This window comes from Numida meleagris, chromosome 2, assembly GCF_002078875.1.
Source record: "Numida meleagris isolate 19003 breed g44 Domestic line chromosome 2, NumMel1.0, whole genome shotgun sequence".
Lineage (NCBI taxonomy): Eukaryota > Metazoa > Chordata > Aves > Galliformes > Numididae > Numida > Numida meleagris.
Window position 1 is genome coordinate 130,556,494 of NC_034410.1, and position 18,834 is coordinate 130,575,327.

An 18,834-nucleotide genomic window follows, 5' to 3' on the forward strand; every position below is an offset into this window, starting at 1 on the left:
CTCTTCCCGAGCAAAGAGCAAAAACAATTACTCTAAATGGAAAGAAAAAAAAAAGAACAAAAGAAAAAGCGGCATTTTAAGGCAGATTTCATCTTCAACTTTTTAACAAATGGTATAATCAGAAACAAATGGTTGGAGCACTATGATGGGGGAGCTCAAAAAGTTTCTTTCACTCTTTCAAAGACCACTGGAGAAGGGTCTGCCTGTTGTTTCTCTCCCTGACGCACCCAAATTTGCAGGAGGTTGGACAGAAAAGCTCTATGTCCATTTCCACATGCAGTTTGGCTACTGACCAAAGCTGATTTTTCATCTCACATCTGAAAGCTATTATTTCTACCAGTTTTTCAGTTGTCTGTGGTTTTACACAATCTGACTGAGCAAGGAGGAGTTTATTCAACCAGTGGAGAATCTTCATTGAGAAAATGCTGGTGGATTAGCACTGTGTGTGTGCATGGCAGTGATCTCATTAAGAAGCAGATTGTGCTCTGATAGTGTTATTGGAGTGTTCTACAATCCAGAAAAGAGCAGAAGGGGCTCAGGAGCAAGGACAGCAATATCTACAGAGGCTTCACTGAGAACTGTCTGTAAAGTAATGTAAAGTAAAGAAACCAGTTTTCCTTGTTGCTTACAAAAACTGAGATATATTTCTTTCTGACAGCTCTGAAGGGATACGTACAGCTCCCTGCAAAGCAGGAGGGAAGTGTAAATTACCAGCACTTCCCCAAGGACATGAGGGAAACCAGAGTTTTAGAAATCAGTGTATTTCATTGCCAGACAGCCTCCCCTTTTTTTCCAGGGCGGATCAATGTTATCGATCCCTGAGCCATCTGAGAGCAGAGGGAAAGCAGCGGGAAGCAGCAAACCTGTGGAGCTTGACAAATCGCTCTCCCTTTGCTTCCCGCTGCTGTCTCCACCCTCGGCACGTTGTGGCTCCTCCTGGAAAGCAGAGATGCTGAAGGCTGCCAGGGCTGGATCCGCTCAGTCCCGTGCAGGGCTCCAGCCAGCTGGCAGTGCAGTAGGGCTGCCTGCTTTCCCTGCCTCCTCCTCCTCTACAGAGCGGAAATCTCCACGTGCTGTGTTCTGACGCGCACCTCAAACCAGCTATGAGACAAGTTTTTTAGCCTGTGTGCATGAACTGGAGTCTTGGAGGGATTGATAGAATTTGCAAAGACGGAAAGTCCAGGTGCTTTCAGGTGAGTGGAGAACAGGACAGGAACGGGACTGTGAATATATGGAGAATGCACTCTGGGGCTGCGGCTTATCCACGCTCTGCCCCACTCCTCCTTTTGCAGGGACCATGGAGAACATGTGCTGAGACCAAGTGCCAGGCAGGAGCAGCGGCAGGCTGGTGAAGATGGAGAATGGCACAGGGGAAGAGCAGAACCAAACTGGGCTGCTGCTGTCAAGCCAGGAGATCGTTACAGCTGAATACCAAGTGGTTACCATCCTCTTGGTCCTCCTCATCTGTGGACTGGGCATCGTGGGCAACATCATGGTGGTCTTGGTGGTCCTCAGAACCAAACACATGAGAACTCCCACTAACTGCTATCTGGTGAGTCTGGCTGTAGCAGATCTCATGGTGCTTGTGGCTGCAGGACTACCCAATATCACAGAAAGTCTGTACAAATCCTGGGTGTACGGCTACGTGGGGTGCCTCTGCATCACGTATCTCCAGTACCTAGGGATCAATGCTTCTTCTTTTTCCATCACTGCTTTCACCATCGAGAGATATATAGCTATCTGCCACCCAATCAAAGCTCAATTCCTATGCACATTTTCAAGAGCTAAAAAGATCATTATTTTTGTCTGGGCTTTCACCTCTGCATACTGTATGCTCTGGTTTTTCCTGCTAGATCTCAATACAGTTGTCTACAAAGACACGACTGTTGTGTCTTGTGGCTACAGGGTTTCCAGGAGCTATTACTCTCCTATCTACATGATGGACTTTGGTATATTTTATGTTTTGCCAATGGTACTGGCAACTGTCCTCTATGGCCTGATTGCTAGAATACTGTTCCTGAATCCCATCCCTTCGGACCCAAAAGAAAGCTCAGTGACATGGAGGAATGACGTGGCTCACCAAAACAAGACTGTGAATTCCAAGATGACTAACAAGAGTTTCAATAGCACTATTGCTTCTAGAAGGCAGGTAGGAACAGCAGTTTGCAATGGCTTTCTGAAATCTAAAAACTTCTTGTTTTAGAGATCACTGGAAGGGGGTAAAACATATTCTCTCTTTTGATACGTTTTCAAGTGGAAATTCTCGGATACATATGTTCATATGTATAAATATGTATTTTTCTTGCTTATTTCTTATCACCTACTTCTAGGACTAGAAAGCAAATAGTATTCCTTTTACTGTATCAAAAAGCAATTAGGAAGTGTCAGTAAAGAAGGAAACATTTTAAACGATATTTTCTCTATATTGCAGCCTATTAGTAATCCAGTCAAATGCACAAATGTAGACAAGTTCTTATTTTTCCTTATTGTCTCCAATTCCCCTGTGAACAGCCTACTTGAGCACACCTGTATATAAAAATACCTTGTAAATGCTAAGTATCTGTGCTATTCTGCCTCTCAGAAAATATTTTCTTTTGTATTGGTGGCACAAAAGTGAGGCATAGATCTGACCAGCTTCTTATATATTGTTATGTATGCATGCTTCTATAGCTAGAATTTAGTTAGTGGAATGATTTATGGCTATGAATCTTACTACCTCCCACACACATGGCTGTTAGCACAGGTAGACCAGTCTTGACAAATTCTGGTGCATCACTTGGCAGATTGGCTCTCAGGATCAGGCTTCAGCTGCATCCAGCAGTTTGGTGTGAGCATGGAGAAGTGTGGCACCACACTGAATGCCTGGTTCATGCCTGTCAGCACCTGCTGCTGGGATCTGGAGCAGAAAGCTGTTCTGCCAGGTGGGATGCTTCTGCCTCCCTACGCAGTGCAGTCCCACAGGAAGCAAGGCTGAACTGCACACCCTTTCAAACAAGCTGAGTGCACTCCCAGGTGATAACTTTATGTTGTTATTGTTTTTTGAAGATTGCTACTGTTTAATGAGAGGTAATCCCTTAGTACAGACATAGAACTGATCTGAAAAGTTAACTGAGCTGCCTGCTAGAGCACCAAGAGCTTACAGAGCATGAGAAACATGCTTTGGAATGCACAGCTGAAACATATGGGCTAGGTTATATTTAATTATATCTCCAATTACAGTTAATATTCAGCCCAGAAGTCTTTAATTTTTTTATATTTTGTCCATGAATTGGTAGAAGATAATTTACTTTCAAGTTCTCAATATCACTTCAGCATGCATGATTGATAACTTGTGCTAAGCAACACTTGAAAAACAGACAAATCTTTTGAATTGAGTATTGCAAAGAATTGATGCTGCTAAATTACAACGAAAACAGAAAATTGGGATTATAGCATGATATGTTTTATGTCTTATAAAGGCAGCAGAGGTTTTCTAAAATCCCAAGCAACTGTTGGGTGAGACCAACTGCATTATGAATAAAGCTAGCATTTTCCCTGTAGTGCAATGTAGGAAGCAAAGCAAGGACAGCCAAGGACAGCATGGCTTTTTTAATTAACATTTGCACAAATGTATTTAGTGCTTTAAAATGGCAAAATGCAAGTCCAGATTGAGATAATCTAAAATCTCAAAATCTAAAATCTTCATGTGATGTCCAGCATATGATCTTCAGAGAAAATGACTGACAATGAGCTGCACAGTTCTATTCCTGCGGCAGTTCTTATAATTATCCAGGAACATTTTGACAAATGAAATCAGCTGATGTTCCTGTGGTGGGTTGGCTCCAGACTGAAGCAAACTTCCACCCAGCTGCTCCCTCACTTGCCCTGCAGGGATCAGGGAACAAAATGGAAAGAACAGGAGCGAGAAGCCTCATGGGTTGAGACAGAGGCAGGGAGATCCCTTATCAGTTATTGCTGTAGGCAAAACAGACCTGACTTGGGGAAAGTTAACTTCACTTATAGCCAATTTAGGGCCCTGTGTCACAGCCCCAAACTACATTTGGTCCCTCAACTGTGCCCTGCAGTGGGACCAGGAGCCAGCTGGAACTGGCTGGAACCAGCTGTGTCCAACATGGGGCAGCCCTGGCTGCTCCCCAGTGTCCCACTGGGACATGGACACCTAGGGCACTTCCATTGCATTCTTGTGATTAGTTATCTTAATTAACCAGTTATGATCTCGTATTTATATAAGATATGACAGTGAGGCAGCAGGTTACATAGGCTTCTGCAGCCTTCCCACAGGCTTAACCCAAGGCTTTTCAGAACATTTTTTGATGATGATTAATCCAACACAGCAGTATGTGAATTGGAGCACCCGCTTAGTCTGACTTGGATTGCCTGACTAACATGGATTTAGCTTGACCCGGACTGTTAAGTCATACTATTTAATTTAATTTTCTACCCATTGTCTCATCTATGTTTTGAAAGTGTTCCTTTGTTGAAGTGTCCAAAGCTTGCTGATTACCTGGATAACAGCAGGCTCTATCCCCTACTTTGTCATACAGCAGCTACATTTCAGCTGAAGGGCATTAGCTGAAGCTGTTTCCGACTCACAGCAGAAATAGATTCCATCATCCTGTTGTTTTTAGGCATTTTCTACCTGTATTATTGTGTTAGTGTAAAGCATATGCTGTCAACTTTGTATTTCTATGTCAGCTTCCAAGAATTAACGTCAAGTTCCAACATATCCACAGTACTTTTTACTGTCAGTCATACAGCTGTGTAATTTCAATTGTTTTCCTCAAAAATGATAATACATCAGTTAGGTTTCTGGTACGAAATGTAACCCAGAGTTAGAAGCAGGCTTTTTAAAATATGAAGAGTAACTTAGAAGTCATCCAGAATTCCACATCTAGGATGCTTTCCCACATCCAACACCCCTCTGCTCTGCCCTTGTGAAGCCTCACCTGCAATGCTGCATCCAGGTCTGAGGCCCCCAGCACGGAAAAGATATGGAGCTGCTGCAGTGAGCCACAAAGATGCTCAGAGGTCTGGAGCACCTCTCCTACAAAGACAGGCTGAGGGATCTGGGCTTGTTCAGCCTGGAGAAAAAAAGGCTCTAGGGAGACCTCACTGTGGCCTTACTGTACTTAAAGGGAGCTTGTAATCAGAAGGGAGGATGAATTTTAACAAGGGCTGTAAACTAAAGGAAGGAGATTTGGTTTAGATATCAGGAGGAAATTTTTCAGAGGGTGGTAAGGCACTAGAATGGATTGCCTGTAGAAGCTGTGGATGCCCCATCCCTGGCGGTCTTCAAGGCCAAGTTGGATGGGGCCCTGGGCACTCTGATCTGGTGGGTGGCAACTGGATGATCTTTAAGTCCTTTCCAACTGAAGTCATTCTATGATTTGATGATTTTATGAAAAAGGACGAGAGAGTAGCAACCATAACATGGCATCTATGACAGCTCTAAGCTCAGAGAAGACGCAAATATAGAGTAAAATAAATGTTTTCTCGCAACTGTGGAGGTCAACTGCCTGAGATGAAGCAGGGGGTGTATGGAAGATCAACACTGAGAGAAACAGGAAGGAAGAAGGTGGCTACTGCAGGAGAATAGGTGGAGCACGTTCAGATTGATTAGAACAAATACTTTCAGTTTCTAACATAAATAAACAAATTGCCACCATTAAAAGGGAAAAAAAGAGGTCGGACATTTTGATTTAGATCATCCTATGATTTAGAAGGAAGGCCTGAAATGTATTATAGAATAGTGAGTCAAGCATATTTTAACAACTTTTTTCCTGAGGGATCTCTAGGGATGAGCTCAGACTGTATGACATATCTGATGAGTGCAAATCAGCTCTTACAGGTAAAAAGTGATTCTATGCTTTCAATCCTTTCCCTGCTCTCATCCTCCCACCCATATGATTTAAAAGTCACCAAACTGTATTGGTTCAAAGAACATTGTTTATTTCAGCCCAATATTTGAAAAGCCAACAGAAGCAAAATATATTTACTAAATGCTCAGTATACAAATATCAACAATAACCAAAGGACAAAACCTTCAAAGTACTATTCAGAGTCCCTGAAGAGTTATTTGCTCAAAGCACAGCGAGACAAATCTTAATGGTGAAGACAAGCAGAAAAGATATGTAAAAAATTAGTCCATTTTTTTTAACATCAAAAGAGAGGGAAAGGCACAAATTAAATTTTATTTTCTCATAAAATACCTCAACTTCCAACACATTTTTCTTTCACTAAACAGCATACGTTACTGCTGATATTGGACAATTACTTAAATTAGGAGTTATTTGTTTACACTGCAACTGAACTCTAATAGGGAAAGAAGCACCAACATGTGCTTATAGAACACATCAAACTCCAATCTTAGATCCACTTGAGAAGAATTAATTCAATCCCACTCATGTGGGATTTGCAGAACTGTACTGTGTAGAGGAGTTTGATACATCTATTCTTAAGGTTTTTTGAAAGAAAACTATTATTATCTGATAGCGAGGCACTGCTTCTTATGTTGGAGTCCATTTCCAATTTGTATTTTCCATCAGGCTTTCTGTTTCCCAGAAGAAATAGAAGCCAGTTCATTCTACCTCTTCTCTGTCAGAAGCTAAATACTTTTTCTAGAAAGCAGTGAGTCCTTTGTTGCTCAGGGACATGATTTAGCGGTGGGTTGTTAAGAGTTAAGGTAGAACGGTTAGGTTGTAGTTGGACTTGATGATCTTAAAGGTCTTTTCCAACCTGAGCAATTCTATGATTCTATGATTACAATTCAGTAGGTAACTCCTGACTGTCTCCTGAGGGAAGATCTATTCCAGAAGAAGGCCAACATTGATAAGTTCAGTTTTCAGAGAGGAACCAGTTTGTGCTCAAGGCTACATAGCACTAACCAGCATTAAGCTTGTTTTCAGTACTGAAACACGCAGGTAAACCCTCAAGCATGTGCTTAGTTTGTCAGTTAAAGAAACATCCTAAACTCTTATTAGGTCTGATGGAGCTGCTGATGATTGTGTTGAGTGCGGTTTCATCTGTTCACTGCAAAGCATATGACCTTGCTAGATTGAAGATCATATAGAGTTGAATATGTGAATTCTATGTGGAAATCTTTTGAATGCCTACAGAGGGTTTCAGTCATAAAGAAGCAGTGACAAATTGTTCTCTGCAACAGAAGATTGGGAGAAAATGAAAAGGTGACTTTGACCACAGATAAACTTTATAGAATATATTTTTGCTGAGAATTTTACAAAATCTAAACCAGAGAAAACAGGATGAAATAGTTTTTCTGTACACATTTTCCCAAGTTAAACAGGAGGGACAACGACAAAGCAAATTTTTGCAGCACTCTTCAGTTAAACTGAGTTCAAAGTAGCTGAAACTTCAAAGCTTAACAGAGGAATGATGAATATGATTAGAATATGATATCTTGACAAAGAGTATCTCTTAAGGCGAGACAGTTCAAAGTCCCATTTACTTTACTGAGAGCTGAAAAAGGAACTTCAATGCAAATTCAATGCAAATTCAATGCTAAGATATATTTAACAACTATATGATCTTTTGGATGGATGATCACAAGTCCCAAGAAGTGAACTGAAATTGATTTCTACTCACTCACCAGAAAATATAGACTATGAATTTGGCTTTTCCAATTAAACACCTAGTTTGAACATTTAAGGAAGCCCCATCCTTCTGAAGCACTTGTAAACTGCATTTATTGCCACAGGACTAGGGTAAAAACTGCATTTAATCACAAAAAAGATTGAAGGTGGATATTTCAAGTCATATTATAAGCAAGTGGCAGTATAACATCCTAATTCTTTTCAACAGTGAGTAATTTGTCACTAATTTCAATGCAGCCAATATTTTAGTGGCATCATTCTTTAAGATGTTTCATGGTCCCTAACAATATGCCACAGCTGAAAGATACAGGCACTTCTCAAGAGTCCAGAGAAAAAAATGTGTTTGAGATTTCTCTACAACAAACAACAAACCTGCCTAAGAAGGAAGCATTCCTACGTCTGCTTCCTGCTAGGTATGTATTTCATAAGTGATATACACAGACTTCTCTTAGCCTTTGAGAAATCCGTTATGTGCATGATTTCACTCGATCTTTTTCACTTACTGCATTTTTCAGGTATTTTTAATTACTTAGTTAATTCTTACAATAAGCAACCCATTAAGATGTAGGTCAAAACACTCTCCTTTTAGTGATACGTTTAATATCATTTTCAGCATTTCCTAGTCTGTGTGTTCTGTTCCATAAATGTATTTAGAGTAGTACCACTATCAGTGATGCTGTGACAGGCTAAAGACCTTCGGCTTGTTAGTCCATTATACAGCCACTGGATTTTAGTTTCTTCATTGCAGGTGCTGAGGCAATTGCAATCATTAAATCTTTGATTTTTCAGACTTTAGTCTATGAATCTGTGTCTTTGTTAGTCCAAAATAGCCTGTTATTAGTACTTGAAAACCATCCATATTGTAAAATCTTCCAGAAAACTCATTCCCAGACTGTATCCTAGTCAAAACGAACAGGAATTGAGGAACCTTATTAACTGCAGTTACAGGAATTCATAGCACGTAAATAGTAACGTATGTGTGCCTAAATTCAGTTTGGAAAAAAGAATTGCCTGTACCATTGGCCATGACTGAAAATTATAGGTGAGAAAGATTCAGTAAAGTCAGCTCATTGCCCCATCATGAAGTTCATTTTCAACTTATATTTATATTCACTCACATATTACAACTTAGCTTTACACATTTGAAATTCAAGGTAATAATTCTTTAATCATAGCTGCCTTTTTCCTTTGCACCAACATATAAAGAAGCCCTACTTCCCTACTTAACTTACTCCAAAGGGCAGGTGAAATAAATATATTTGCATTATAACACGCACACACACACGCACAACACCAAATCCAGGTGATGTAGGAACTGAATGCTTACAGCAAACTTAACAACTGCAAGTACCTTTCCCATGGCGAGTGTTTGAGGGTGTTCTTGAGTCCACCTTCTGGAAATATATAAAAATATTAGCAAGACTGAAAGTTTACCTGTAAATTCTGGATGTAGATTACAGGAAACAGATGAGCTACTGAGATACATTTGTACTTGCAAATATGTTTTAAAATATAGTTCTAATTAATCATGAGTGTTACAGAGCAGAAGAGGAAAAAAAATGCCAATCCATTCTTTCAGTTTATTTGTTTAAAAACAGTTATGCTGCACATTGTTGTAAGTATCAAAATAGACCTTTATTTTTCATTATTTTTTCATACATAGCATCACCACAATTCCAGTAACATTAAGTACCCTTTGCTTGCAGAAATAAAAGATAATGGATGTTACTTGAACTTTGGAATGTTTAGCAACTCATTTTATGTTGCTGTGTGGGACAATTAATTCAGAATGTGGCAGTAAAAGCTGAAGGTCAACCTCAGTTTCACTGACACTGTCCATTTTAGGCATTCTATTCCAAAGACATTTATTAAAAAGACCAGAGGGAAAGAAAAATTTTCATTTTGTGAACAAAAAATGAGTTATTCAAAGTATATCAGAGCGAATTTCTTAAGTAAACAGAGGTTCACTAACAAGTAACACCAGCCAACAAATCTATATATGCTTCTTTACTTTGTACTTTATAAGGGAGAAAAGGTATTTCTACTGTTTTTTATTTTTACTCCTGTACTCCTTTGGATGCTTTATTTTTCTAGCTGCTTTTTTTTTTCTTTTTTTTTTTTTAAACTACTATCTCAGGTGCTAGGATGTCTCAGCATTTCTAAAATGTTAATGCTTCTTCTTCTGAATATTTGAATTATTTTGTTCTGCTCAGAAAACAGTAATGGGAAAATGTTTTGAGGACTCAGACATCGCAGGAAGGAATAAAAGAGAACTTATAATTAATGGACTAACAGACAGAAAAGGTATATGCCTGTCTCACAGGAAGACGCTGAAAACACGTGGAAAAACAAATCCTCTTTTGCTCTATGAGTACCTGATTTGTGAGTTACCTTGGCAAGCAGCTCATTACCTTTGAAAAGAGAGCAAGAGACTGGGGGAAGTGGTTGGGAAGATAAGGAAGAAACCCTTCGCTAGCAGCTAAGAGCCTATACGTTATCTGACTGATGTGCTCTTGGAATCAAAACCTGAAACCTAAACATCCTTTTATCTCTCCCACCCAATCCACATTTGTCCAGCCCTCCAGAACTGATCTTGTGCTAGTTTCTTCTACACTTCCATTGTACTTCAGCTAGCTCAGTCAACAGATCCCAACTTCTTTCTTGTCCATGCATAACATAAAAGTTGAGTTACTTACTTGCAAGTTGATTTCATAATTTCCCCAAAGGAATTCCTAGATATCAAGGGAATGGTGAAAAATTAATACAGCCTTAGATAGTGAACACGTTTATTTACACTTGGAATAGAACATTATGCATGTCTCACAAAGTGAGCTATTTAGTCCAAAGAAATTATCTAACAGCACTCTAGGATTGTTTAAAAAAGGTAGGTTACCCTCTGTTGAGACTCTTTTTGATGATGATGCAGTATGTGAAGAACTGCCCTCTAGAAAAACTTCTCCATTCACTAATAGCAGAGCAAACATGAATTCCAACTGGCAATGGAGGATACCGTTTTGTATGGCTTACATGAAATCCTCAATCACATCACTTAGTGTCATTTGCGGTATTATATTAATACCACACATCAATTTATTTATTTAATCCTCTTCCTCATTGTACAACTTTCAATATTTGGGGGGGGATAGAATGTACACTCTTTGCTTTGCAATGAACACCACCAAGCATGAAAAAATGATATCGAACACAACCAAGCACAAAAAAGGAGATACTATTACATGCTTGTAAAACACCAGTGAGTCTACAGCATAGTGACTTAGTAAGTATGACTTTGACTTTTAACTATCAGTGAAAGAGAGACTAACAATCAAGGGAAAAACAAGTAGCTACCAATATGTAAATACTGTGGTAATTAAAATGTCTTGTAAAATCACTTCCTCAGAATTATGAGGGTTTGGAGTAGAAAGGAAAGGAAGGATACCAATTCAGAATGAAAATATTGAGAATCTGCTCAGTAAAAAGCATTTAAAATGTTTTCCACAGCATCGGAACCAAAGAGACTGGACATGAAGAGGGATTGCATGCAGCCAGAAGCACATTCAATCTCAAACACTTTACTAATGTTCAAAGTACACTAGGAATTTGGATTAAAATGGATTTTCTCAAACACTTTTAATCATGTTTTCAATTTCTTTAACTGAGAATAATTTGTACCCTGAGTGCTGTGCATACCCACAAGAAAAGAGCAATCAGTATGCTTGCCTTCACCTGAGTAATTAGTGGACATACTAGTACCCCCTAGATTTTTCCTATGGCCATTGCTTCAGTTTGCAGAGAACTTTCATGTGTGGTTAGATAGAATAGGTACTAAAAAGAAGGTGCTTAAAATGTTTGTCTCCTTTATGTTTATGTCCCACTACACTGATACAAAATAATTAGCCCCTCCAAAAATAATCACAGAATCATAGAATCGTTGAATGGCTTACGTTGGAAGGGACCTTAAAGATCATCCAGTTCCATCCCCTCTGCTGTGGACAAGGTTGACAGTAATAATGTTTAGTTATGTTTCATATGAAGTGATTTCAAACTGGTTGTGACAGTTAAGAAAAATGGGCCAAATTTTCCCCTATTTCTGCGCATACCCATCCATCCCAGTGGAGATTTTTGATGTGATTGACTTAAATCATATGGGTAGATACTGGGCTCATCTGTAATGACAAAACTGGGGGAAAAAGTAAAGCCCACAACGTGTTGCAGCAGCTTTAGGTCAGAAGACCTGAGGGTGCAGAGGGGTGACAAGCCCTCCTGTCACACTAAGGACTAACTAATCAGTTCAAAGCAGAGGAGTTGCTGTCACCTGCACAATGGCTGTGGTCTGAAGTGAACTGACATGAAAACTCCCTCCAAGAATGACACGCTACAGCCACTTTAGAATTGTGGTGAATTCTTGCTGGTTTGCATCAACTGAAGCAGCAAGAAGCTCCTGCTTTCTGCATTTACTGTAGACTCCATGGCAGAGTATGGGGTAGTGTGAGTTGAATCATTACCCTGAGCAATCTGAAAATCAGCTCTATAGAAAAGTGATTAGTTTTCAGCTGGACCAGCACTCTGATCTGATCTTCACTCTCTTCATTAGGGCCTGTGTAGTCAAGAAGTGAAAATGAGATTGCTTTTAGTTGCAGTCACAGGTTACTTTGGCTTCAGTTTATGTAAAGACCAAAAAATGATGGAGTTTGAGTACTGCCAACAAGACAATGGTTTCTTGACAGACTTTTTGGCCTTTTACATACATGGATACCCTGGCCGGTGGATGACAGGTTGGATAGCAGCCTGGTGGAAAGGGATCCGGGAGTTCTGGTTGATGGCAAGTTAGTATGAGTCAACAGTGTGCCCTGGCAGCCAAAAGGGCCAATAGTATTGTGGAGTGCATCAGGCCCAGCTCTGCCAGCCGGGTGAGGAAAGGCATTATCCCACTCTGCTCTGTGCTGGGCAGCCTCACCTCGAGCACTGGGTGAAGTTTTGGGCACTGCAATATAAAAAGGGCATAAAGCTATTAGAGAGCATCCACGGGAGCACAACAAAGATGGGGATGGGTTTAGAGGGCAAGATGTAGGAGGAGCAGCTGAAGTCCCGTGGTTTGTGCAGCCCAGAGCAGAGGAGCTAAGGGGAGGCCCCATGGCGGCTGCAGCTCCTCACAGGGAGCGGAGGGGCAGCGCTGAGCTCTGCTCTCTGTGACAGCGACAGGGCCCGAAGGAACGGCATGGAGCTGTGTCAGGGGAGGGGCGGGTGGGGGTTAGGGACAGGTTCTGCACCAGAGGGTGGTCTGGCACGGGAACTGGCTCCCCAGGACAGTGGGATTTCAAGAAGTGTTTGGACAACATCCTCAGATGTAGGGTTTGAATTGCGGGTGATCCTGTGTTGAGCCAGGAGTTGGATTTGATGATTCTTGTGGGTCTCTTCCAAGTCAGAATATTCTGATTCACTCAAATGTGCAAACTGAATTGATCTCAGCTCAGTGTACTTGTACTTTCTGCTGTCACCATGATATATCTGATCTGGTGCTCAGAGCCAGTCCTAATATTTTGTAAAATCACATCCTCAGTAAGCTGAACATGACAACAGTATAAGCTACGGATGTTAGATAGAAGAAAAAATCATAGAATCATAGAATGGCCTGGGCTGAAAAGGACCTCAAAGATCATTGAGTCTCAACCCCCCTGCTAAGTGCAGGGTCGCCAACCACTAGACCAGGCTGCCCAGAGCCACGTCCAGCCTGGCCTTGAATACCTCCAGGGACAGGGCATCCACAACCTCCTTGGGCAACCTGTTCCAGTGCGTCACCACCCTCTGAGTGAAAAACTTCCTTCTAATATCTAACCTAAACCTCTCCTGTCTCAGTTTAAAACCATTCCCCCTTGTCCTATCGCTATCTACCCTCACAAACAATCGATCCCCCTCCTGTTTATACGCTCGATGCACATAAAGGCACAAACACAAATAAATTTAGCTAATAGTTTGCACACTACTTATGTGTATGTCTTTGTGGCATACAGAACTTGACTTGAGGGATAATAGCCATTTTTTCATTGCTGTGCCGTATCAATTATGTGACTTAAAATTTTATGAATTAATATATTCCCATTTCCTGACAGTAAGTATGATGAATTGACTTAAAATACAACCTAAGATTCAAAGTGACGGCTACATCATTAAAAGTGATTTTTTGATCAAGTGTTCTTGTTTCTTTGTGACATACTTAGAAGAAACTTAAATTGTCACTGATCAGTAGATATGATTGCAAATTCCTCTGCTGATCTTCTGGTAGCAAAGTACTCCAATGCCTATGTGGACTATTACCCACTCTCTCCCAAATGCCTGAACTATTGCAACACATCTCCTAGTTAGTTCCATTGCTAATCCAAGCTCTGCAAAGGCTTACTTTACTGTCTTCCTTTCAATGTGGATTATTTTCCACATTATTTTTATAAATGATTATTCTCATTGAATAGATTTGCTTAGTTGGAAACTGGGCCCTGGGTCCAAACTGAAGGGATGAAAGGAAGGAGAGATAAGAAATCCCCAGCTTTTGTGAGCCAGAGCAGGCCAGCACTGAATCACAGCACTCCTTTTAACCCTGCTCATAGAACTGTTCCTTTCAGATTTGACTCAGAGATAAGAAAAAAAATATATCTTTTTAGCTACATGAAACATATTTTGGTTTGCTCTGTTATGGTGATGATTTGTGCACAGCAATCAAGAAATGCAATCTAGAAGTTACAAGGAGATGTGCTGGTCAAGTGAGAAAATAGGGAGATAATATTTCTCAGTCTGGTTTTTGGCTCTTACTGAATGGAACTGTACAGAAATCAAAACCGGGGGAGAAGGGACGAGAATTATAGTATCAAACTACAGCCTTTGCACTTGTGCATTTAAAGAGATTATACATATATATAAATATGTAGATTAAATTGACTTTTCACTCAATTCTTTATTTTAATACCTGTAACAAAACTAACAAATTTGGTTATATTTGTATCTTTATAGATACAAATGATAGTTAGAAAAAAAATACGTATCTCAGGCGATGAAATTGCATGTTTTCTATATAATGAACTATCTGATCAAAAGGCAAATAATGATATACTCTAACTTTGAAGAAGCACAACTCAACCTAGCACCTCTGTATGAGTAATTTTGGTGGAATTATCTGTCTCCGAAGCATCAGCTGAAACTCATCACCTATTGATCTACATCTATCAGTTCTGCAAGCCGTGAATTATAACCCACACAGACAAAGAATGTTTCCTGTGGCAACAGTAGTTGCTGCTTCATTACGTATATCTTCACGTACCCAGGTTAGAAGGAATAAAGCATGACATGACTGAAGCAAAGGTAAAAAGAAGTTCTTTAAACTATTCTGTCAATAGGCAGCAACTGCTTTATGTCAAGAAAAAAGGCAAATAGTAAAGAAAAACACAAAAGTAGCAGGTATAGCTCACCAGAATCTGAGCTGCTGCTTCCGAGTTCATGCACACACAGTTAAGGAAATCATCTCCTGATGTACGTGAGGCCATCCCACTGTATTATCTCCATGTATTTCCCACGTAGTCACGTTTTACTGTTCTTTCCACCGTTTTAACACTTTTCAAACTCTCTATAGAGACTAGAGTTTCAAATATACAATATATGTTAAAATATATTAGAATTTCAATTACTGCATGTATATATAGTATATATTTACAACATTTATTGAAAGTAAATTATAATTTAAGAGAAAAACCCTTTCACAAGTTTGTTTTTTTTATAACTTTTAAATTATTTCGTGTTCATTTCAGATATCTTGGGTATTCTCAAGGGCTGTTTTTTGTTTTATACAATAGATGAAAGTTCTTACAGTAATCAAGTCTTTGATAATCCTTTATATTCCTATGTGTGTAAATAATAATTGACATTTCAGAATACAAATCAAATAATGAAAATTTAATTAAATATTAGGATTTTAGGATTAGGAATAAATCTAGTTCCTTTAAGAAAATACTTTTGGCTTTTGAAAAACCATAAGGTATTTCTTAAAGTAGATCATGTAAATAGGCTTCAGATTGAATTAGTTTACAGAGCATGTTAGTCTAAATGAGATCTTCCAGCTTGAGGAGCTGCAAAATCCACAGTTATTTAACAAAAACTGGGAAGAATTTGAAACCAGGTGCTGCTTTTTTGTTTTGTTTTTTTTCTTTACTACAATAGAACTTTCTGAATCAAACATTGTTCTGAAATTCACAGCTGAAAAGTCTGTCTGTAGTTTTGCTTTGGCCCTAGACATTTAGGAATATATTTGTTCCTTTCAAGCTGTGCGTATTAACCTGCTCACCCTGTGTCTGTCTGTGTTCCCCCAGGTTACCAAGATGTTGGCTGTGGTGGTAGTCCTCTTTGCGTTTCTGTGGATGCCCTATCGAACACTCGTGGTTGTCAATTCCTTTCTCTCCAGTCCCTTCCAAGAAAACTGGTTCCTGCTATTTTGCAGAATCTGTATTTATTTAAATAGTGCCATCAATCCTGTAATTTACAATCTCATGTCCCAGAAATTCAGAGCAGCCTTCAGGAAACTCTGCAACTGCCATCTGAAACGGGACAAGAAACCTGCCAACTACGGTGTGGCCCTAAATTATAATGTCATCAAAGAGTCTGATCGCTTCAGCAGTGAACTAGAAGATATTACTGTCACCAATACCTATCTGTCCTCTGCAAAAACATCCATTGGAGACACATGTTTGTCATCTGAGGTAACAGACAATGCCTTTTAATATTTGGTACGTATTCCTCATGAAACAGCATGCTGATGTGCACTGGGTGGTGCTGGGATAGCTTTCAGGCTGGGCAGAGCAGTGAGGGATGGGTAATGGTGGCGGTGATGACTGGCACACCACCGAAAAGGACAATGTCATTACTTTATCTGCCCGGGTCTGGAAACCGATGGTCTCAGAGTTCCTTGTGCTGGGCATAATGTGACCAGGAGAACATGGGGCATGGTGAACAATGAGGAGAAACACACAGGTTAAGCCTTACTCCCTGACAAGTGGAGGGTAGTGGTCGGTCCCCCACTTGGGCACGATGGGTCGTGTACATGCCTGGCAGGAGGGTGGACACGGGTGTCTGAGCTCAGTGGTTCCGCTGGGACCGTGCTCTGACTGCCTGCAGGAGGGCAGTGGTGCATTTTCTTGTGTGTCATCTTCTGGCTCCAGCTCAGGGTCAACTAACCTGGTGGCACCATACAGCTAGCACCAAGAGAAGACACAGGTGTCCCACACAGCAGCACTCCAGTCCTGAAAAGGCACACTCATTTCCCAGCTAGATGTACCATCCCCTTATGTAGCATATCTGTCTAATCCAGTTCTCTTCGTATGATGATGCACATTGCTGTTTTCAAGATACTTTTTTATGCAACAGTACTTAGTTGTTCATAAGTCCACATACAATATAAATGATTCACTGGGAGACTTACTTTTTAATTTTTTGTTTGCAGATGTCATGAAGATGAAAGATATTTATTTCACAGTTTGTTTTTTCTCTCTAATTTTCAGGCCTGATACCCACCTTGTTCTGAATATGCAGTCATATGAATCCTTCAGATGATTTCTTTGCACCAACATGTATGAAATATAAAGGCATTTCTGCTCACCTAATAGCAGAATTTACCATATATCTCTACATACTTGACAGCACCGTGCAAGAAAACACAGTTTCTTGGGGAGTTAATACAATACACTGCTGAATCTAATTGAATGAAACACTAAACAAAACTTTAAGAGGTGGGTGGACTTCAGTGGAATACGCAATTACTTAACCTCATATTGTGCTCTCCAAAACAGCAAGGCTGTTCAGGACATCTCTGCAGACAAAGAGAGAGACTGGGAAACTGAAAGAACTGGCCTCCTACAGGCTGCTATGTGTCCTGGAAGGACTCACACCACACTGGGTAGCACCATCAGGGCCATGTCTGAGAACAGCCAGAGCCGCTACTTATGGCAGTAATTGTCCTCCATTGACTCCATCCTCCCTCAGAAATGCAGATCTAATTGTAGGCATCATAACACGCTTCAAAAAAAAAAAAAAAAAAAAAAAAAACATCTCCAAAGCTGAAGACAACTACTCTACTAATTTCAAGCTCAATTCTTTTTTAGGTCAGCCCTTAAAAAAAAAAAAAAAAAAAAAAAACCAGATATCTGATGGCAAAGAGTATGAAATCTCTATTATTTTCTTTTACCTTGAACAGCATGAAATAGGAAGGCTTTTCAATCAATTCACAGCAGGAATAAACAAATTAAAAAATCAGTAGGAAGCTTTCAGAATTCTTTCTTCAGCAAGCTAGTTTAGAGATGGACCACTTGAAATATAAGTCACAGCAAATACTAAATCTTGTTTGAACGTAATATATATATTGAGGAGCATTGGACAGACTTTTATTAGTTAATTTTGTCTTAGTTCAGTAGTTGTCTCTCAGGCTGCTACTAGGGGTTTATAGCTTTGATAATGTCTAAGGGAAAGAGGAAAACAGTAAAAAATGTCAGGGTTTTTTTTTTTCATTTTTCTTTTTGGATGGTATCTAAGAGAAAACACTATAAAAGCATTGCCACTTTTTCTCAATATTCCGAGTTCATTGTAATGTTTCTTTATCACCTTTTGCACTGTTTTTGATGATCTGGAGCCAGAAACAGAAGCTGATGTTATAGGCAATGAGTTTCTAGGCTGCACTCACCCGCTGGGCTCTGGCTGCAGTTGATCCAGCTGCAGAGGGTGCTGATCTTCATGGCTTATCCCAGTTCCCCTTGAGAAGCCATCATTGCTTCCCAGTTGCCAGCTTAGCTACTTGCATACTCTTCTCCTTGCTCCTGTTTGTGCTTGTTTGTGCTAACCTGTTTGACCTGTTTGTGTTTGTGCTAACATTATAAGAACAGAAACTCAAGACAATGCCTGTGTATTATTGTGTATTATGAACTTCTTGCACAGCTTTCGTGCACAACATTTAAGAAGCTATGAAAAAAAAATATTATTCTACTCAAAATCAGTGTGGGCTAAAAGGAGTAGCCTCAATAGCACCAGTGGAGGGGTACAAGGGAGGCAAGTCAGCCAAGCAGTTGTGTAATAAACAAACTTACACATTTGTCGTGACCACTTTCAGAGTAGATCAGGTTGAACTGGAACTCTTACAGGTTGACAATATCAAAATTAAATTCTACCCTTCATTTGCCTTCTTGCTCCAAAAGTATCT

The 18,834-nt window shown here is 39.9% G+C and overlaps 1 protein-coding gene across 1 annotated transcript; it reads left to right on the plus strand.

Moving 5' to 3' along the window:
* Positions 998–17,673, plus strand: TRHR (thyrotropin releasing hormone receptor). The gene is made up of 4 exons (XM_021388179.1): positions 998–1,193; positions 1,293–2,149; positions 15,962–16,375; positions 17,147–17,673. Exons 2-3 carry the CDS (start codon positions 1,355–1,357, stop codon positions 16,367–16,369), a joined length of 1,203 nt encoding a protein of 400 aa, XP_021243854.1. The 5' UTR covers positions 998–1,193; positions 1,293–1,354; the 3' UTR covers positions 16,370–16,375; positions 17,147–17,673.

What these genes read in the sequence shown, in the direction of transcription:
- TRHR (XM_021388179.1), top strand. Translation starts at nt 1,355, where the DNA reads ATGGAGAATGGCACAGGGGAAGAGCAGAACCAAACTGGGCTGCTGCTG. An exon ending in CTATTGCTTCTAGAAGGCAG is followed by an intron (nt 2,150 to 15,961) that starts GTAGGAACAGCA and finishes GTGTTCCCCCAG; the next exon opens with GTTACCAAGATGTTGGCTGT.